General features: G+C 41.4%; 1 protein-coding gene across 9 annotated transcripts in view; it reads right to left on the reverse strand.

Moving 5' to 3' along the window:
* Positions 1 to 21838, reverse strand: part of MARCHF7 (membrane associated ring-CH-type finger 7) — a 36704-nt gene extending 14866 nt beyond the window's left edge. For 2 of the 9 annotated variants that reach the window (XR_007776473.1, XR_007776472.1), the window contains exons 1-5: positions 20372 to 21401; positions 14970 to 15138; positions 6004 to 6165; positions 3633 to 3804; positions 1124 to 1291 (exon numbers count right to left, since the gene is read on the reverse strand). Coding sequence is in view for 7 of the 9 variants with exons in the window: in XM_050969226.1 (XP_050825183.1) it covers positions 1124 to 1291; positions 3633 to 3804; positions 6004 to 6165; positions 14970 to 15128 (661 nt within the window). In the remaining 2 variants the exon portion in view is untranslated. Of the gene's footprint in view, positions 1 to 1123; positions 1292 to 3632; positions 3805 to 6003; positions 6166 to 14969; positions 15139 to 20371; positions 21402 to 21555 lie in introns of those variants that run through there. The other 7 variants (XM_050969225.1, XM_050969228.1, XM_050969226.1 and 4 more) reach the window with 6 other exon arrangements.
* Between the last annotated feature and the right edge of the window lie 729 nt (positions 21839 to 22567).

Consider the following 22567-nt stretch of genomic DNA (forward strand, 5'->3'; position numbering starts at 1 on the left):
TTCTATGCTATTAAATGCTAAGCTACCACTGGCAGGGAAATAGAGCTCCTTTCCTTGGACACTAAGGCACCCATCTTATGTTGTGATCTGTACATGCAGGAAGCCCCACTGACCTGAAAGAGTCTTTATGCAGGCACAGTAGACTACTCAGATCACAATGCAGAATAAGGGCCTATATCTTTCCTTTTCCCTTACCCATGAGAATGGGAATTCTGCAGAGTTTTGCATGAAGATGCCATTAAAGCACTGGTGAACTAGGTAAGATAAGGATATGTGAGGAGCCTTTCCTTGGATAGGTTAGGGTAGCTCTACAAGGCCAAAACAGCTTAAAGAGGAAGAAAGTGTGAAAGGCAAACCAGAAAGCCAGGCATAAGGATTATGTGATTCTGTTAAAATATACTCTCTACTTAATATTCAAGTCCAAAGATTGTTTTGAACCCCAAAGTCATATTAGTCTGTGTTAAGTTTTTTATAAAACTCTGTGCTTATAGGTAAGTCTGTCAAGCTGATTGTGTGTGCACTCCATTTGCCAATAGCTACTCACTTGTAACTTTAGTTCTGCACTTGTTTTCTCAACACATTCTCCTCTTGCAAAGATTCATGGTAGAAACCTCTGGGCAGGTAAATGGGCTACATGTGAGAGATCTGAGCTGATCCACTCTCAGGCAAGAGACCAGTTAGGAAAGAGGGACACTGTGTATAGATATCTTAGTCAAATAACCTTGTTTATACTTATTCTCCATCCACTGGGGAACACTTATGAAGTTAAACAAACCTCTCATTGGAAAAGGCTGAGAAGTTGAGGGAGCAGAGAGGTTTGCTGAAAATTTGCTGGCAATATAATCTTTCACTAACATAGAGCTCAGTTCAACAAATCCCTGCAGCTTGGTGTAAATACTTAAATGCATACAAGGCATTTTCAAATCAGAATCTAGATAGAACTGTTCAGCAATTAGACAGTAAGCTCAACTCTTATCCATATGTTTGACCAGTTGACTTAAGAGGACCAACAGGCTATAAATTAAAATAGATTTGTTAGATTTTTACATGTGACATGAAACATTAAAGGAATAACAAACACACAACCTATGCATTTGCAAGCTTTCAGCTGCATAATACATACATGCTGAAGATGTAAAGTCACCATTCCTGTGACTATAATCCACAAGACTACTAACAGATGGATCTGTTCTCCTTTCTAGCTCTCTCCTCTCTCTCACTAGCTCAGTTCCCAGAGAACTGAGTACCACTGACGAAGATCTAGGAACTTGATTATACCTCCAGGAGGAATCTAAAAACAAAAGAACTCTGTATTAATTTTACTGATACTGAAATTTTTAAACTATCACAAAAGTATCAATACCAGTTTTACTCAAACAGCTGATTTGCTTTGGTGTATTACAACATAATTGCACTGATACTAAAGGGGCTTCTTAAAACTTGTTTTCCCAGAACACTTTCTCAGTCCATGAGTAACTGAAAAAAAATTGAACTGCTCTTGCTCACAGTACAAAAAAAGTTTTTTAAATGGCAAGTGGTTTTTCAATTTTATTTTTTGTAACAGCTTCAGCATCTAAGCAGGAGATAGGTATTTCAGATTTGGTCTAAGAAATGTGCTCTTCAGTGGCTCTTTTAAACATTGGTTATACTATTTTTGAATGAAATACAGTTTAACAACACACACTACTTCAGTCTGAGGACCAGCCAAATCTAAAAAAGCAAGGATCAAATATTCCTTAGACCTTTAATGTTGCTTTATTATGAGTAGCTATTTCACTATTTACACCAAATACTGTTCTGAAGCTGCATTACAAACATGTGCTGCAAAGCATCAATACTATACAAAGAGAGCCTTTGCCTTCTCCATTTTGTTTTCTGTCACCAGTCAAGAGTTTTCAAATGAGGGCACCAGCCCATTCATCTGCGAGCAAGTCAGTGTAGTAATTGTCTCAATCCTTTGGGCAAAACTCCAGATTACAATGGACATTTCTACGTGCAAAGGGGTTTGTAAGATCAGAATCTGTAATCACTTATGGTTTCTTGCAGTTCCCACCTGACCGCAAAAAGCAGAGATGGTCAATGATGCCATGAGTTGTACTGAATATACAATGTATTATCAAAGTGGAGATGGGGAGCAAGGTAGTAGAATCCAATCATTTTGTTAAATTGCCAGTGTTCAGCAGGATATAAAGTGGTGTATACGGACTTCTATACAAGAAGAAAGTCTTAACAGAACACTTTCATTGTGTTTAACACTGGATTTTTCTTAACGTTATAAGCTTACAACAACCCTACCCAGACCCACAATTCTAAAATACTGTGAAGTATGGCAAAACAACCCAAGTACCCCAAGCCAATTTAACTCTGCCCCATTATTCTCTCCTAGGTAAGGTCAGTGTGATACATCAAACCTCTGATATCTTGGTGGTTTGGCCAGGATCCCTGGTTTCTGTGACCTTCTTAAAATCCATACTATCGCTTCTCACTTTTGGCTGAAGCCACCTTAAATCACATCCATCTTCGGTTAAGTTGTATAACCTTGGATGTAGGCACAAGCTAATGTTTCTATAGCTGCTGGGAATCAAAGCACTGAAGACAGCAACAGGGAATATACATGGTTTTAAAATGACTCCATATCTGACTTGACAGAAGTATATTGGGAAGATGAGATAAAGGCTAAAATGAAATCTAGTTTATATGAAGAGTAAGAGGAGAACTCTTGGTCTTCTCAAATCAGAGTAAATAGAGTCAGTGGCATACGTGTACTAAGATTTGAGGGTAAACTTATTAATGTCTGAGAGGATGCTGTATGGCATGCAATTCATAATCTGTTCTGAAGATATGCAAATATTGAGTAGAGAGGATAGAGTAATAAGATCATACTTCAGGTTGTTTGGTATTTTCATAACTTTCTAATTTTTTTTTACATTTACCTTCAACTTTAGTTTTAGCTGCTACACTTAAACTGAGTATTAAATTCTATGCCCACCCCACAGACACATTCTAGATACATATTTACAACCTTAACTCCAACAGTAGTTAGATTAAGCATTCTCCTAACAATCTAAAATCATATCAGCTCCATGTTGTTTAATACTGGCTTGAAAACTCTGTTGTAAAGATGGCCACCTTTAGCCCATGCTAAAAAAAAAGATGATTCTGCTTCTAGCTCCACCTCTACCCATAGTACTTCGGCCAGCTGGGGTATTCAGGGTTGTGTGAAAGGCAGAGCTAGGATACAGGGAAGAATTTGCTCCCACATGCCCTACTGCTCTTGCGTACCTGTTAAATTTTAGTGCCAAACTGCATCCATAAACAGCTGCAGACTTTCTTCCTTAACCAAAATGTCAGAGTCCTATCTTAGTCACTCCATTCACCTTTAAACAGGAATGTTTTCTACTGAAATAAGTGATTTTTAATACAGTGGTCTCTTCAAAACACTAAGTTAATATTTTCCTAGAGACTGATAAAGACACCAAAATTGTGAAAACTTTGTTTCTACTGTTTAAAGTTTGAGAGGCTTTAAATACTTAGATTCAAAACTATCAGTGGATATTTACAACTTGGTAAAAGCTTGATGTTCAGAACTACATTTTATATATATTATTTAGCACTAGTAATGCATCTCTTACCTGAAACTGTATTTAAGCCATTACTTCTCACAGAAGAGGTAGATGTATAGGAAAGCTTAGGTCTCTTTGAATCACTATCCCGCTGCTGGTTATGTAGTCTTGAGTGTGCTCCCTGAGTTCTCTCGGATTCACCATACCAAGTAGATGAAAGAGGAGAGGAGGCGGATGTGGACTGAGTGTTTAAAAAATAAATAAATAAAAACTTATGAAAGTTTCAGTTAAGCTTTTTACCAAGCTGCTTCTAGCCATATACAAGTAGATATTTTAAAGCTGGCTTTTACAGGTAAAGTCAGCAAGACAATTTGCACTGACTAATTTGCTTATAGAAACAATGTGGAAAAGGTGCACAGATACTATGAGTGCTATAGAAAAGCTGCTAATTTTACCTCAGAGTAAGCATATGACTTGGTTAAACAGTTAAAAGGATTCAGTAAAAATAGTCCTTTAGCTGTATTTTAGGTCTTATGCCAGTAGCCTTAATTAACTCCTCCTTTTCCCCTGCCAACCTCTCCTTCCAACCCCAGGGTTTAATCAATTTTTCTTAAGAACTCCCTTCCCCACTACACTACCTGTTTTGTAACACTGAAAAGCATTTCCCTTTGAGATGCAGAACATTGTCACTAAGCCATGTTTGAATACATGAAGGTGTCACAGCAAAGTGTTTTTTTCATATTGTCTACATTTTTAAAAGACAGTAAAGATCATAATAGCCTTTACAGTTAATAGCTTTAATGGCTCAATTCCATCTTTTAATACTCATCGTATTTTTAATTTGGGAAAAATATCTGTTTTAGCAACCTAAACTTATAGGTTCAGGCTAGCAGTTAAATCTCTTGCTTCTGAAGACCAAGAGCATGGATAAAATGTTGATTATAATTTGTCATAACACTGAACCGCAAGTTACATGTTCAGCAGTAGATCACAATTGACTGCTAGTCACTAATACAAGTTAAGAGAGAATCATTAGCACTGAGGAAATGAGGCATACATGTAGTTTTACTAAGACTTGTGTAACCAGAACAACATAACTTCATGGGTCAGCCAGTTACAATTTGCCTTGATACTTTACCTTCCTGTCCTAATTACTGGAGATCCTCCCTATAAATCACAATTCAAAATGTATTTGAAGAGAGTTAAGGAAAAGCTTTTTTTATATAGGGTTTAGGCAAAGCACCTGTTCTTACTTTTTATGACTGGGAGCTGTACTAGACATTTCTCCTCCCTGTCACTTTAAAAAAAAAGTAGAAACTAGCTTCCCAAACCAAATACAAAACAGGACTCATAACCCTGTTTAGCAATCGGACTGAATCACACACATTGCTCAATGAAGCTAACCTAAAAACAACAATTTCAGAAAGTACTGTGTGGTACAACATTCCTTTGCACTGCAGCTCAAAAGTCACTTTAGGGAAAAAAACAATTAAACTTTAAGAAAAAAATTTGAAAAGCCTGCAGTGCCTACTAACTACAGGGACAGGCCTCTTATAAGCACAGGAAGTTTGCACTTTGACTACATGCACAGTCTTTCACCATTATTTCCCTTGAAGGTTGGCAGCCCCACATTTGTTTTCTCACCCACTCTGACTACCTTCACCTTTTTAAATTGGTGGAAGAAACCCTGTTTAAACTTGTTCTCTCTTGGCAAAGTTTCCAAATATTTACTATTTTAAGAGGCCACAGACCTTTCTATGGCTTGTCCAATGTCCTGACTTACTGCTAACTTTTTTAAAACATTTGACTTCAGTATTGTGCATAAAATGTCATAAATAGCAAGCTTCAATTCTGTGGGGAGACCAGGCCCAGATGAAGGCAGATACTTCAGGCCCTCGTTCCTGGAGTCACAATATTAAATTTCAGCTTCCATTTTAAAAGTATGCAACCAGCAGGGTTCCAGCAACAAGGCAACAGTCTCCTCAAGGTCCCCCTGTGGGTTCCTGCAACAGGCAACAACAGCCTCCTCAGGGTTCCAGTGACAGATGACAGCCTCACATGCGGGGATGGGGGACCCTGCAGCTCCCAGCCACCATGGTAGCAGGAGAGACCATGGAGCTGCAGCAGCAAAAGTCACAGACAGGTCACAGCTTCTGTGAATTTTTGTTTGCCCATGAAAATCTTAGCCTTAACTATTTATTTGTAAACTAATCTAAAACAAATCTAATTCACATCATTCTCTTATAATTGCTGTATAAATGTCTGTTAACAACTCCAGTCCTCTTATTTCCCATCCTCCCCCGTCACTCTTAACTTGAGTCTACCAAACTTATTTTAAGCATCATAGCAGCGGATTCCTACTAGCGGGTTTTTTGACCTGGAAGATTTGTAAGTTAAAACCTCTGTTTCCCATATATTTTTATATATTATCAAATCTCACCAATCTGCTTCTGCTTCCCAAAAATCTTCCAGACCATGGACGATCAAGTGTCCCCGAGCAGCGAGTTGGAGAGGAACTAGTAAGCTTCCAAGGAGTTTCATGAGCTTCTCCTCTTTCTCCAATTCCCCAGTCTCTACTGGAACTATGCAACAGATTGGATTCCTAGAGAACATGCATATTACATGTAACTTTTTTAAAAAATGGCCTTTGTAGTCATGCTCTGTGAAGACTGAGTACATATTACGATGGTGGCACCAAGAGTCAGGAAACTTCAAAATTAAAGCAGGCCACTCCATCTTTAAGTGTTTTGGACTTAAGCTATAGGTGATCAATCTAAGAAGAATTGCTAAGCAAAGGTTTGTGGGCTTTGTTTTGTTAGTAATTTTTGGAAGGGTGGGGAAAGGAGGTAGCGAATTAGTTTTCTCATTTTTCTGCTGCCTCAGATTCCTCCCTGACATTAAGTTATTAATGGATTTTTGTACTGAGAGAAGCAAGGACCCAAACCTTTTGCTGGAAGATGTGAATAGCTGTCACACATGCAGCTGTAACCCAAACTGCAGAACTCTGTCAGTTTAAGGAAGCTGAAGTCTCTACACCCCCCTCTCATCGTTTGAGGGTAGGAAAGAGGAACTTTTAAGTTAAGTTTCCTGTGGTGTGACACGACTATTGCTATTCTTGAGTAACACTTTGTTTTTTTCTTAAACACAAGACAGAGCATCTTCTACACCAAAGCAGTAGTAGAGGACAAAACTACACTTGTTTGGTTCACCTTAACACCGAACAGGATGATGAATTACATTTTTTGCCGCTCTCAAGAACTAACAACAGAATAGCACACTGATTAAAAGAAACCCTGCCCGAACAAAACAGATGAAACAAGGGAGGGCAGTGTGTCAATTAAATTGGTAATGTGGCTTATTAGCAAAGTAAACCAATGCTGTTACTGTAAGAACACTTCACATAACATCTACGTCAAATTCACTTTATTCTTGTTTCTTTTCAGGCCACAACCATTTCCCTCCTATTCTGCTGCCTCTCTTCTCCTTACTTCTCTCTGATATTTCCTCAAATATATTCTACAGAGGAGTAAAGGATAGCATCCTGACTCTCCATCCCCTTGCTCAGGGAATACATTAGAGAAGTTTCACTTTGTAGGTTTGCTACCCAACTCTAGTGCAATTATATGGAGCCCTACCAAAGAAGGCCTACAGTGCCATCTGGAAGCAAAACATAACAAATCACCATTGTGGGGGGGGAGGGTTTACTTTCTGAGAAAAAAATTTAGTAGTTGGGTATCTATGTAGCTGACTCACCAAACATTGCGCAACAGGACTGAAATTATAAACAGCTATTTTGGCATGCATATTGAAGACAGTTCTGTATGGGAGCTTTGCAAAACACTGCTGGCTGAATAACTTCTGTACAAAATGTTCTTCGAATTGCTGGAAAAGTTTAGTGTATGGCAGTAGCTGCAACTAATTTGACTCTTGTATTTCCATCCTCCCAACACATCCAAAGGCTGCAGTCCATATTCTGGACAAATAGGGAAGTTAACGGTAATAGGATTGGAACATCACACTCTGGAGAAATACAAAAATTACTATCTTTGTATTTCTAGGCACTCTGATCAACTAGTACAGAGAAGGTTTTAACAATGTTAACATTCTTGAGGTTCCGTATCAACATCACTTAAGAGGCAACTTCCAATAAATTCAGTAGGAGTAAAATCAAATGCCATTTCTAATGACACCTGACAATCTATTTAAATAGAAACACAGCCTTTTTTCCTCAAGGGAGACGCAGTATGAAAGTTAACTTCATGCTATAAGTTAAATTCCATGTCGATATCTGGAGTAAATCATGTCCTTTTTTTTTTATTAAGCTACTCCTTCTAAAAGATATCCATAATGTTTACTTCCATATGTAAAACATTACAAAGTTTATTAGCTTTTCTTTAAGATCCACTTTAAATAATTTCAAAGGGCTATGGGAAGCTTAATCTTTTAAATACTCCTTTTGTGATGAGCTTCTGGAATCACTTTCTAAAATACTTTTAATTTCAAAATTAAGTTTTTAAAATCAAACTATTCTCATAGTTGGGAAATCCAGAAATTATCCAACTTTAAGAAACAGCTGTGCTTTTGTTTTGTAAAAAGTCAGTTACATGAGTTCATAACTTCTACTGAGGCATGTCACTTGCCTCTTGCCAAGTCTTGCAATATTTTTCTTTTATCCTCCAGCTAATGAAAACCTGAAAATTTCAGCTTTAATGTTAAGATTTCTAGTCCCCAGGCTTCACACACAATCTTGAAAATGCCACTTTGACCTCCAGCTCACGACATTTTCAGCACTGAGGGTGGCAATACAACATTTGGGACAGAAACTGTCCATACTCTGTCCAAAGGTAGAGACTTTTTAGTGTTTACAGTTTTGTAAAGGGGTATTCTGATTTCTTTTTTGCAACTGTTTAACCACAATCTCAAGGCTAAATCTTAGAAAATGTTCTCCAAGATTGGAGTGTGTGTTTAAGGGTTCTTTAAGTCTTGGTTTATTTTTTCCTAATTTTAAGAACTCCCGTTAAAGGGTTTTTCTCAGTATAGTAGGAGAGATGCTGGAATTTGTGATTTTTTTTTTTTATTTTTTTTAAATCAAATTGTTGCATTACCAAAACCAGAAGTTGCAGTTTCTCTTATGTTCCCACTTAAGTTTATGTAGTGCTGGTGTAAACGACATACAGCACTTATTTTATGGTGCTGAACAAACAGTCCTACCCTAGTTTCTCACAAATACTATGCAGTTCAAACAAACTGAATGGTGAGTGAGTAAAGCAGGAACACTACATAAAAAGATGGGGGGGGGGGGGTTAGAATGCTTTTCCTTAAACAAAGAAAGTGGTTTTAGTAGGCCCTAAAAAGCAGCACAAAAATCAGTGTCTTTGTCAAAAAAAAAAAGCTGCTCCCAGAAACTCACTTTAAAAAAAAAAAAAAATCTTATTTGTAGGAAAGGAAAGTGATTTAAGATTTTTTGCTTGCAAGTTTTGCAAAACTTTTATGAAAGGTTTGTATAATAGAAACCAAACTTGCGTTTATAGTCTTACATTTAAAACTGTAAATCATGTAAAACCAACTTCTTCTGACACTTACTGTGATGAAGTGGAGTTTTATTCATCTTAGGCTGCATGTGTCTTACTGTCCTATACTAATACTGTGTGTACCTGTTTCCCTGTGTACTGCGCCAGTATTTCGGTGGGGGAAAATGGGTGCAACTTTTGCAGAGGCCTTCAGGGCAGGTGAGGCTGCCCAGCTGTGTATGCTATGGCCAGTGCACTTTGTAATCTGAGAGCCAGGAGGGGTGTGTGACCAGGTGATCTTTGTCCTGCTTCCAGGGCAAAAGCTGAGGAGGAAGAATGGGGACGTTGGAGGTCAGATCACTGGTAGCTTGGTAGTCTGCTTGGGGAGACTGGAAGAGGGGGAGTCCAGGCTGTCTGGCCCAGGACTCACCATGGACTTGGCCGAAAGTCACTGATACCTGTGATAGCAAGCTCTGTTCTACTGTGTTCCTGTCAACTAAGAAACCCTTCTGTTCTACAAGCTGGCTCACTGCAGAAGTTGTGGTGCACGGCCCTCTGGCTTCCCCAGGAGCCCTGCCTGGGCGGACTTGTTGCAGGAAGCACACAGGGAGGAAAGGGATGCTGAATGCTCCAAGGTCAGACCCAGGAAGCTTCTTCCCTGGTAAAAATACGCTCCGAGAGGAGGCATGCTACACCAGAGTCCTGACTGGCTTTGTATGGAGTAGTTCCAGAGCACTGGCCTGGTGACTGTGACACTTAGACTACACAGAGATCATTTACTACTGTCAAATTATTTCCATTCTTCCTCAAACAGTTGGACGATACAAGTGCATCTTTGTTTGGCGTGACTTTTAGCCTGTTAACCATGTCATGCCTATAGGCCGTTAACATCCAATTTAGTTCAAAGTGTAAAATCTATTTGAAATCTTGGGAAAACTACAGTACCTATATGGATGGTCTTAAATTACTGGCTACTTCCATTAAAATTTACACTATACCAACTCTTCTCTTCTGATTTGTTCTGCCTTGCGAAGTTAAATTTTCCTATTATGAGGTACGCTTTTCAATTATGAATGCTCTTGGATTTTAAGAATTTTGTATGTGGGTGTAATTTTCTTCCATTCTATTCCAAGGTCATTACCTGTTATGCAATTTTTTTAAAAAAGGACACCGCAACCCATTTTGAAGGTAAATTTTATTATGCAGCTGCAGCAGCTCTTAGTAGTAGTTTGTTCGAATCAGGTTTCAGACTCAATCTTGAAGTGACAAAAACCTGTCAGTTCTGTTCCTATTTGGCTATATTTATTACTACTTATTCAGGATGATCTTACTCAGTTTACCTGCTCACTTGAAATCTGTACCTGTAGCAACACTGGAATCTGCTCCTAAAATTCCTTAGACAGCTGAGGTCACATGAGAAGAGACAAACTGTTGTCAGAGATAGTTTGGCTCTAAACACCTCTACCTTGATATAACACTGTACTCAGGAGCCAAAACATCTTACTGCATTATAAGTGAAAACGTGTTATATTGAACTTGCTTCGATCCACCGGAGTGCGCAGATCCGCCCCCCCGGAGCACTGCTTTATATCCGAATTAGTGTTACATTGGTTCACATTATATTGGGGTAGAGGTGTATCTAAGTACCAACACATGAAGTCTGCAGTAAGTTTCATTGACACTCAGTGCAAAATTCATACAATGTAGACTTTGCCCCTGGATTTCAGACCTTAGAGTGTTACGATGAAATCAAGAATAGTATTCCAATTTAACCAAGGAAAGGGCAAAAACTGAATAGGTCATCGCTAAAATCGCTTAATTTGTTTAGAAATAATCTGTCTAAAAATGTTAAGTTTAATATGTTTTCGGCACCACATGAATACTGATAAAATGGTTGGTTCTACATGTAGAGACATACGCATCATCCCTATTTTAAGGGGAAGTGAGGCAAGTGATTGATCCATGACTATGTAATGAATCAGTAGTATAGCTAGCAGCAGAGCTCAGGAGTTCAAGCCTTACTATGAGTGAACATGTTGAAAATGTTCTAACCTACGCATAAGCCATACTCTGCATCCAATATGCCTGGAAAGTCATGTATACAAGACAGGAATGTAGGAAAGATACATGGCTATATATACCTACTGAGCTATACATGGTAACTTGAATGATCTAGCACTCAGAAAACTAAATTCAAGAAATGGCTTATGTAACACAATGTTCCTGGATGGACAGTCAGCAGGGACTGAACATCTGACTTCTGGATTCTGGAGCCTGAGCCTATGCTAAAAGACCTGCTTTCTTAGTTTGACTGTTGGAGCAGACTCAGACTTATGTGACCCAGTTACTCAAGGAGCAAAGAGCCAAGTGGTGTTGCTTAGGGGTTCAGATCCCAAGTGACCAGGGCAAACTGACCCAGCTAGCCTTGAATAAGCATCTGTTCTCTTGTTTACACCTAAGAAAGTTTAACATGTTAAGGGATTTAATCTCCACCAACTGTGCTACTTTTAACACCATAAATCATGGCCTGCAAGATTTAATTTGTTTAATAAATTAAGCATTGCTTTCTCCCCCAAGCAATTTGTTTAAGAACTTTGTGTAAAAAAAAAAAAAAAAAAAAAAAAAAAAAAATCCAATGCTAACCCTCTACCTGTGATATTTAATACTAATTAGATGTGTTCCTATAGCTTCTGCAAAATGCATCCATCACAAATAAGCTGCTGCAAATTAGGAAAGAATGTAAAGCCCTGGATCCTTCCAGCTCCTCCTTGTATATGTCGTCATCTTTCAGAGCAAGAGAGTAACTAAAAGTAGTTTCAGGGTGCTTCTATTTATAGAGTCTTAATGCTGCTAAATTACCAAAAAGATAAGATGAAGCATAACAAACCACACTTTCGTCTCCTTCTATAGTTTCCACTGTAAGACAACGCCTCCATTTCAATGTAAACCAAAATGTCTTAAGAGCAGTGCTAGGACAGATATATTGCACTACAAACTCTAAGCTTTTGGGGACAGTTTAATAGAGATGTGTAGAGGAGGGCTGTAACTTCTGTAGACCCTCAAAGGAAAGGTCAGAATTGTCTGAAATGAGTACTTTTGAAGACTTCAGGGTGAGATGGATGAGGAGAGGAAGGTAGAAAACTAAATGTTCTTTTTATGGACTGCTTCTGTGGTAAAGGAGGTCTGTTTCTTAATCACCTGTACATGGCCTAGCACAACTAAGACCCAAGCCTTAGGGATTCCAAATGCTACAGTATAAATATTAAAAATACCTACTGAGTTGTTTGGTGCACGCGTATTGCAACCCTGACTACCGAACACAAAAAAGAGTTAAGCCATTCAACAGAACTACTGTTTCACCCAGAGGCACACATCTTACCATTACTGCAACTAAATCATATGCCACTGACCACCTACCAAAACCCTAATTCTGCTTACCTTTAAACTTTCTGCACAAGTCCTTTTACCCAATTACTTCTCCCCATCAACAGCAGTTGTGGATGTTTGATGGTGTAGTTGTCTGTGTTTGGAGAGAGGAGTTTGGTAGAGGGTTGTGGGTAGAAGGAGGGGATGATAGGCTGGCATCCCTAGGCAGGGAAGCAGAGCTAGTGTCGTCATATAGGGTACTTTTGGTAATGGTTAGGTGTGTGCTTGTGAGTGGAATACAGGGTATGTACTGTTAGGTGGCTTAACTTTTAACTTCCCTGCTTTTGTGGGTTTGTGTCAAATATTCTGTGTACAGTAATCCTATCTTTCACAAATTTTGTATATTAATTTCCCAGGTTTTTAGTGTTTAATTTGGGAGGGGAAGTGGACCTGCTTATTTAGAAGTAGTGGGAGTGGTAAGTGATCATCATGGCACACGTTATCAGCAAAATTTTTTTTTCCCCTTCTGTGCTGAAAGGGCGGAAATCGAAGTGTGGCTGCTAGTTCAAGTTTTATGTGCATCAGGCTCTTTCAGCAACCCCATCAACCAACCTTGTGTGTACAGCACAAATTCTGTTATAGTATGAATGGCTAAATCAAATGACCCTAAATAAAGTTTCTAAAAACCAATCCCTATCCTTTGCATCAGATCCACCTGCCTCTCTACATAAAGCTTGGTAATATTTGAGGAAAAGCATTCAGAGACCCAATTCAGAACATTCTTTCATAAAAATGTATGAAGAGGAACTACACACAAAATTAAGAGGGCATCAAAAAAGCAATCCTGTGTAAAATTTCACACCATTTAGCCATCTGGTTTTAGAAAACAGGGATGTATGCCTCATTTATCAGATGGATAGATAATAGACACACTTTCAGTCAGTCACAGCTAGCATTCTCTTTACCAACTGAAGGAAGGTTACATCAGCTGTATACCTCCACATTTCCTTTTCTAGAAAAGGAATAGCACTGATGTGTTCCCCATTTGAGTTAATCACTGAAACAACTATTAGACAAGACAGTGAGGATTAAACAGAAGTGAAGCCAAGCAAGTACTGTAAAAACTTCCCTGATAAGGAAAAGACTACTCCTATGCAAGCCAGGTCTTAGTCCCAAAAGTGCACTTCCACAGAAAGTTGGTCCATGATAACTAGATGAGCCAAGGCAGTGTGGTCCAATATACAGGTCATCAGGTTGGGAGTTAGACTTGGGATCTATTCCCTGTTCTGCCATACCTGATGTTACACACCAAGCAAGTCAGTTTCCACATCTTAAAAAAAGTGTTTCTCCACTTTTGTAAAGCACTCTGTGTGAGTTATAAGTACTCATTAACACTTGCAAGACTTCTTTTCTAAGAGGAATTTAGAAAATCTCTTTTCTGAATAGCATAAGAGGAGTTTTATTAAAATCTAAGTGTCAAATCATTAACTGAAGTGTAACATGAAAACTCACTGGCCAATATCTTGCATCTAAGACTTCCCCCAAATCTACTTATATACAGGTTAATCCTTAAAAGTGTGTTCTAGTTTACTAAACACAGTCTTGTTCAAGACAGTGGCGCTCAACCTTATTATACAGGAGGGACACAAACCTAAGTACAATTGTGTGGACCAAACAGATTCTTCATATTAATACAACTTAAAATATAAATCAATACAGATGCCTTTAAATTCAGCTTGTTTCATATGTATTTAGATAGAAATAACTATGTACAGTATTGTCTGTTTACACACTTGTGTAAACTAAAATGAGAAACATGACAAAGGGCTAATGAATCAACTGTTAGTATACTGTGTTGAAGCACCGCATTCTAGACATAACTCTGCCTTCACAGAGAATGTTCTAGTTAGCACCTTTTATGCTTTTATCTCTAGTTCTGCTAGCGTGCTGGCAGAATGACTTGAAGCCTGAAAGCCATCTCACTCCTTTATATCCTCATTCATGCCATATAACTTTCAGATAGAACAAACAGTTAAATACAACAGATCAGGTATAGCTTATTAACTGTGCTGTCATTTTTAGAGTTGAGACATTTTACACTTATCTATAACTAAAATGCTGTGCTCTGGCAATACTAAAACTTATGGTCCCCACCTCCCTGTAAGGCCAGAAGATCCTGATTTTACTTAAATAGACTTCCCTTCAAGATCCTACACTATAATCACCATCCTGATAGACAAAATATATGCATAGGACTCATTATGTTCCTTATTCAGGCACTGATTTGAAATGCTACATACCAGCAGTGGTGGGGAAAGATGGTAAAACGAAGTGACTCTAGGCCATTTCACGGCAGTGCAAAGCACTACCACTAGCAAGGCCAAATCTTTGTATTTATCTTGTTTGTGTGAGAAAACATGTTGAAATTCCTCCTTATAGTGCCCTAGAAATTAATCTTGTTAAGAATCCTGCTCAAAAGAGGCAGATATTAGAAGGTGTTACTTCTAAAAGCAAATATAAAATGCCTTACCTGACATCCAGAATCCAGTCTCAGTGAAGATTCTCTTGTATGATATGCATTGGTTAAACTGCTTCCTCTGCTTCCAGATAATGTTCTGGCACTTAAAGAGGAGGAACTGGAGGGTTGAACTGATATCTTTCGAGGAATCCTTGAAGGTTTAGACTCCATTCTCAGTGTTCTACATGAGACAAAAGTTATTTTCCCTTCCCCCCCCTTTTTTTGTTGGTAGTATAGAATGCAACAACAGATAGGTATGTTAAGTTTGTCATCAATACTTACTGCACACATGCTTTATATAGCGATTTTTAAAGCACAGGCCTGGGAACCAGGAGACCTCTTTTAATTCTAGAATTGCCATTAACTTACTATATGACCATAAGGTAAACTGCATCATGTTTTACCTTGGCTTTCCTATTGTAAAATAAGGATAATACTTCACTACCACCTGTTTATAAGTCATTTGGTGACCCTTTGCTAAGAGATGCCAAATAAGTGTAAAGCATTAGTTACCTATGGCATACTGAGGCAGATTACTAATACAATCAATCTCCCTCAAACAAAAAATTAAGAAACTTTTGTTTTTTCTCTGCTAGGTCTTGGCTAAATTGCTTTTTGGTTTTTCACATTTTTTCCTACCAGATCTACCCCAGTTTAACGTTTTCCCCCACCTCTTAGAGGTCTTCCCCACCCCTCAGTCCATCTAGCCACAGACTTTACTTTGGCAGGAAGGCAAATAGGTTTTTTAAACTCCCTTCCTCAATACTTTCCTGTGTCACAGAGCCATGCATTACTCCTACAGCATCGACACTTCTACTTCAGTTGGCTAGACACCTGATTGAAGAGTCTAGCCAAGGGACTAAAAGTACTATCAGTGTTCTATCCCACTTCCTGCAGGTCCAAAAAGTGGGCTGAGAAACTCTCAAAGTTAATGTACATTGCTACTGCACTGCTGCAGCTCTCTTCCTTTCTCTATTCTGGATGGTATCCTTGTAGTGCTTTCTAAGCAGCAGCATGAAAGTGGCATGAACTTTGTCAGTTTCTTTATGCCAGGAATGTGTGCAAGGACAAGGACACAACACGCTACTTAGGTGTGCAGAGAAAGGGGAAGATAGAGAGGGCCTCATTCTGTACTACCACCTGCACTCACATCAGAGTTAAATTAAGGCAATCTGTGCCTAGGGTACTAATCCACAAGAAGATCCACTATCACCCCTCTCCCAAATAATAATACTGCCATAATACCACCCTCCTTAGGTAGCAGCATGCTTCTGAATTCAGATGACTGGGCAGTTCACACCTCTTAGCTATTGTTCATGCCCTTTCCAGCTTCAGACAGACATTGACCATTCAGGCCTGGTCTACACTTAAAATTTACATCAACATAGCTACAGCATTCAGGGGTATGAAAAAGTTACACCCCTAAGAAATGCAGCTATGCTGATAAAACCCCTAGCGTAAATAGAGTTAGGTCAATGGAAGCATGCTTCCATTGAGCTAGCTACCGTCGCTCGAGAAGGTATGTTTTGTCTAAACTACACTTTACAGCAGCACAGCTGCACTGCTGTAAGGTCTCCCGTGTAGCTGCTCTATGCCGGCAGGTGAGAGCTCTCCTGCCAGAATAATTAAGCCATCCCTAACAAGCAGCGGTAGCTATGTCAGCAGAAGAGTGTCTCCTGCCAACATAATGCTGTCCACAACCAAGCTTTTGTCAAACTTTGTCAGTCAGGGGTGGGGGTTTTCACACCCCTGACCAACAAAAGTGCTAATGTAGATGAAGTCATAGTGTTCCTACAGCAATGGAAAAAGCTCTTCTACTGCCATAGACTGTATCTACACTACAGGATTATCCTGGCATAACTATGCTGCTATAGTACCCATAGGGTAGACATGGCTTCAGTTCATGTTTTAAAGCTTTGTCCTGGCATGCATGACTTGAAACTTATTCTGATTTGATAACATTTTACATCCACCAAGGGAAGAAGTTACATGGAAATCCTGCAAACTATAATGTATTTGTCACAATAAAAGTTTCACAAAAATTTGTCAGAATCAGTGGCTCCCTAGATTGTGCTAGATATTTTGAATGGTAACTTAAGACACTTAAAAAAATTAAACTCCTACATGGAATCATTTTCCAGTTCTAGCACTTTAGGGCTTGTTTACACATAGATGCAGGAATAAGACTATTGATTTAAAAAATAGCTATTCTAGACTGTCCTCACATGGAGTTATTCCAGAATAAGTACTGTTTCAAATAGTATACTATGCTAAAGCACACTGGGGAACTGTTAGTACATACCAGCAGGGTTTATGTGAACTAGTTAAGTGTGTGACATATTGATGCACTTTAGAAATCACATCCTGTATTGTGCATAATAATCCCATTGCGTAGACATGCTTATATTAAGACAGAGTTATTCTTAATTTTTTCTGTATCGCTTTTCCCAAATGCCTTGTGTAGATGAGCCCTTGAGTGTTTTCATATTAACCAGTACAATTTAACTACCTTAAAGGTAAATGCATGACCTAAAAGGATTGTTTTAAACCCAACAAAAATTAGTAGCGTTAGTACCAGGAATCTGAGCACAATTTTACATGTGAGAGGGGAGGAACCCACTGCAAAACTGTCCTAAAGGACTTAATGTAAGTGATAAATGTAACTTTAGATATTCAAATTACCATTGCATTACAATGTTACATAATTGTGTTCCACAAACAGTGTAGGGAAAATATACTGGTTGTCTTACTAGTGCTAAAATATAGTCATTTGACAACTGTGTATAATTACTGGGTTTGACCATACTTAACTTATAGGCTTCCTTGACTGACAACATTCCTCTATTCCCTGACACCCTCACTACAGCATTTTACTAGCTACACCAATACCTGCAAATTACACAAGTACACAGCACTGTCTGTTTACTTGACAAATTACACTGAAAAGGAAACCTCAACTGACAACCATTTTGGATTTTTACTCTGAGGGGGGCACTGGGACCTTACCCAACTCCTTTCTCAACTGTGGCAGAAATATGAGTGAACATGGATTCAGTAGGATTCAAAGTAGCACACTTTTGCAAGTTCTAAAATCCATTTAGACACTGAAGGATTAGACAGTTACACTGAAAACGTTTAAAGTAGATTTGTGGTACCGAAAACAGTTTATAAAAAAAAACTAAAATTTTACAAGTATAAGTGTTCAGCCAATTAATAATTTGGTAGACTGTATATTACAAGCTAGCAATTGGCTATGCACCAAAACTTTAGTTTTAGCTCTCCAGAACTTTGATTTAGAAGCCCATAGACTAGTCTCTGAGGAAGTGCTTAGCGCTTAATCCCCAGGAAGGGCTTGTCTACATCAGAAAGTTGCAGCGCTGGTGAGGGAGTTACAGCGCTGCAACTTAGGAGGTGTACACATCTGCAGGGCACCACCAGCGCTGCAACTCCCTGTTTGCAGCGCTGGCCGTACTCCCGTTTTGTCTCGGGTGTAGAGGATCCAGCGCTGGTGATCCAGCGCTGGTAATCAAATATAGACACTTACCAGCGCTTTTCTTGACCTCCGTGGAATAAGCAGGTATCCCAGCATACCTGAGGAAGCCTCTGGTAATCAAGCTGGTCTCCTTCCCCGGTTTGCTCTCGCGTTCCCCGAACCCCGAGCAAGCAAGTCTCCTTCCCTGAGGTTTGCTGGGTGGTTCCGGGAACGCGAGAGCAAACCGGGAAAGGAGACCAGCTTCGCCGCGGTTTGCTCTCGCGTTCCCCGAACCCCGAGCAAGCAGGTCTCCTTCCCTGCGGTTTGCAGGGTGGTTCCGGGAAACGCAAGAGCAAACCGCGGCGAAGCTGGTCTCCTTCCCCGGTTTGCTCTCGCGTTCCCCGAACCCCGAGCAAGCAGGTCTCCTTCCCTGCGGTTTGCAGGGTGGTTCGGGAACGCGAGAGCAAACCGGGAAAGGAGACCAGCTTCGCCGCGGTTTGCTCTCGCGTTCCCCGAACCACCCTGCAAACCGCAGGGAAGGAGACCTGCTTGCTCGGGGTTCGGGGAACGAGAGAGCAAACCGGGAAAGGAGACCAGCTTCGCCGCGGTTTGCTCTCGCGTTCCCCGAACCTCCCTTGAAGCCGCCCAACAGCGCTGCAGTGTGGCCACATCTAACACCACTTGCAGCGCTGGTTGCTGTAAGTGTGGCCACTCTGCAGCGCTGGCCCTATACAGCTGTACTAATACAGCTGTAACAACCAGCGCTGCAAAATTTTAGATGTAGACATGGCCGAAGACTGACTGTTGCCCAGATCAGTTCAAAGTCCACCCCAATCAAAAAGGCATGGAGCATTTGATACTTTTGTCACTCCCAGGCCAAACCACAGCCATTGGGATGAGCCTCATAAGATGCACAGAAGTAGGGACCATGTTCAGCCAGTTCTGCAGAAGAGCGGCTGCAGATTTTACCGAGAGGGACCTACAATGTACTCAGCACAATCCAAAAACAATCATTGCATATTAAAAGAAATGAGAAACTAGATGAATAGTGCACAAATCTACTACTGAACTGGTAGAGTGGTGTGCCCTTATGTCCAGTTCTGAAAAATATGGGGTACATCCCTAACTGAATGGATATGAAAAGATAACTATTTTCCTTACTATAATAAAGTACCTTCCATATTAGAAGTAACCCTTAAGATCTCTTACCACTTTCTTATGACAGTGGTAAGTTTGAGAGGGGCTGAAGCTTCTCTAAATTCCATTGCCTCCTAAACACTTAAGTGTAGCAAAAGGGTAAAAAAAGATAGCGTTGTTTCTCCTTCAACGATAGTACTGGCAAGCCAAGAAGCCCCTGTCTTACCCTTCTCACAATCCATCAGTGTCGCTAAGTACAGTAAAAAAGGAGAACCAGGCTTAAGAGTCTACCAGTTCATCACAGAGAAGAGATAGAGATGATAGGGGCTGGCACTGACATGGAGCCTCTCCAGAGTCATCAGCTCTGGGAAGGGAAGGAGGAAAATGAACACTGTTCATGGAATGCCAAGCTGAAATCTTTCTGATCCACCACAGGGAGAAGTGCGGGTTGGGGATCAAGAAAAGTGATGCTTATGGGTCCTGCAATTTTAGCTTGGAGGCATGTGATAAGGGGGACCACCTCAGATTTTAAGTAATAGAAAATTCAAGTAACTCTTCTCTAACTGTGACAGCTAGAAAAAAAATCCTGATCCAAGCATACCCTAAAGCTTTAAAAACAGAAGGCAAAGAAATTTCTAAAGCTACTGGGATTTTGGGAGGACCTTACTAATAGCTTTTGAACACCTGGACTTTTCAGTACTTCAAAGGATCAGAGTTGATGCTGGTTCACCCCAGGGTGCTAAAATCAGGTGCTGTTTTTAAACAGAAGAGAATCAGGCTGGGTGGGGGAAGACAATGCATTTACCAGTCTCTTAGAGCTGACAGAGGCCAATTCAACCATTCTGCAGATAGGGAAGGCTTGAGTAGTCATCTTAACTTACACCAGTTCTGAAAGGGCCTCAGTGGACCAATGCAGCACTACACAATAGAAGTGTGCTTATGCCCCTTCTGCCATTCAGGTGGAGGGGGTGCATAGAACCAGCATCCCTGCCTTTTAGGAAGGCCTATGCCTCAGGAGTTTGGGGAGTGGGAGAGAAGGGAGGAAGAAGTGTCTCTTAGGGACAGTTTGTTCCCTTTCCTCTAGCACATAGTCTATCAGGATTCGAAGGGACCTCAGGAGGTCATGTAGTTCAATCCCCTGCTCAAAGCAGGACCAAGCCCCAGACAGATTTTTGCCCTTGATCCCTAAATAGCCCCCTCAAGGATTGAGCTCACAACCCTGGATTTAGCAGGCCAATGCTCAAACCACTGAGCTATCCCCCGACCCTTCCTAAAGTTCCCTTCAGTGACTAGTTCTGGCATGGTGGAACCTACAACAAGGTAATGATCAATACCCCTTCAATAGTGATTCCCACCTCCCCAAGTCTTCTGTCTTAGTGGTGGTAATGGGTAGAAGGGATAACTGGGACTTCTGCATAGATATACGATTGATTAACTCTGAGCCCTCCCAGACTACTCAGTCCATCAGGGTCAAGTTTCGTCCCCAGACTCACTCAGGAAGGTGGGGCTACTCCCCCAGCCCTGACAGGAGACGGAACAGGGCAACTCCCTAGGCCCAGTGGAGGGAAAGGGGAGGTGTCAGGCCGGGAGTGTGCGCTGCTCAGCAGTCCCGAGCAGGGCTGCTGGTCTGGGGTTGGGGGCACAGGCTGAGGCCGGCCCTAGGACGAAGCGGTTCGGAGGGTGGCACGGGCAGGGCTGATCCATACCGGATGAGCTGGGGACAGAGGGGGTGGAAGAGTCACAGCAGGTGGCGGCGGGTGCCGGTGGCTCGTACCGCACCCCAAGCCTGGCAGGTGGGCGGGAGAGCGGGGGACGGAGTCTCGCCAGGCCAGGTAGAGACCCGGCCGCTCTGCGGCCCGGCTGGGCCTGCTCCTTAGACTGTAGCGGCGGGTAGGCTGCTGCCGCCACAGCCCAGAGACAAGATGGATATTGTGGGCCTCAACCTCCGTCAGGGTCCCCCCGCCCCGAGCCACGCCTGTCCCTACTCACCCGAGCCTGCGTCGCGTCTCCTCTGGTCCGGTCCCGTCCGAGATCCCCCCGCTGCGGGCGGCCCAGCCGCCTCCGCCTGCACAATTCACAATGGCGACAACTCCGAGTCGCCAGTCATAGCCCCGCTGACGCCCCACCCCTTCTCCGGCTCTCGCGAGAACGGGCAGGAGAGGCCGCTTCCTCCGCTGTCTCTCTTCTGGGCCCTGTCCCCTCGTCACATCTGGGAGCCCCGAGCCACTCGGGAGAGGCGGAGAGTCCCCAGCGCCGACCCGCCCCCTTAGCCCGTTACCACAATCGGGGGTGGGGTGGGGTTTCCGATCGACCCCCTCTAGCCCCCTGCGTTACTGCTCCAAGAGATGACTCCAAACGCCTCTTCCTCTCACCCCAGGGCACGTGTGATGAACGCTCAACGGGAACCGTCCCAAATTTACTCTGCTTCCTGTCTCCCCACCGAAAAAGGCATAATCGTGCTGGGGCCCAGCACCCCGAGTGCTGCTGTCCCTAGGGTTCAAAAGTCATGACTCGAACACCACGCTCTTATAACAGCCTCAGAAACCACGGAATTAAAAACAAACCCACTTTCTCCGCCCTGAGTCGTTAGGGTCAAGACATCCAAAGCCCTTGGAGGGGGGTGACTTATTTCAGGTTCAAAATTCAATCTTAAAACAACATCAATGTGGGCCTCCATGGCCTGCAGTGTAGGAAAGTTCTCTCACTCTCTGCCCTTCTTCATCCCTCCCCCCCTTACCTCAACCCGCCTTCCCGTCCCATCTACTCCCCAGCCCCACTTACACGTCCTCTTCCTACTCCACATTTACTTGCTCCTCATATTTTCCCTTTCCTCTTCCCAGCTCCTGCCCCTCATATTGACTCTGCTTCTTTAGCACATTACATCTCCTCAGTCTCTTCCTGTCCAACAGAGCTGGGCAAATATTTTTGAAATTCAAAACTGTCCAAAAACAAATTTCACAACGTTTGTTTAGTTTATCAGCAGCCCTACCGTCTAGATTCC

This window comes from Gopherus flavomarginatus, chromosome 10, assembly GCF_025201925.1.
Source record: "Gopherus flavomarginatus isolate rGopFla2 chromosome 10, rGopFla2.mat.asm, whole genome shotgun sequence".
Classification (NCBI taxonomy): domain Eukaryota; kingdom Metazoa; phylum Chordata; order Testudines; family Testudinidae; genus Gopherus; species Gopherus flavomarginatus.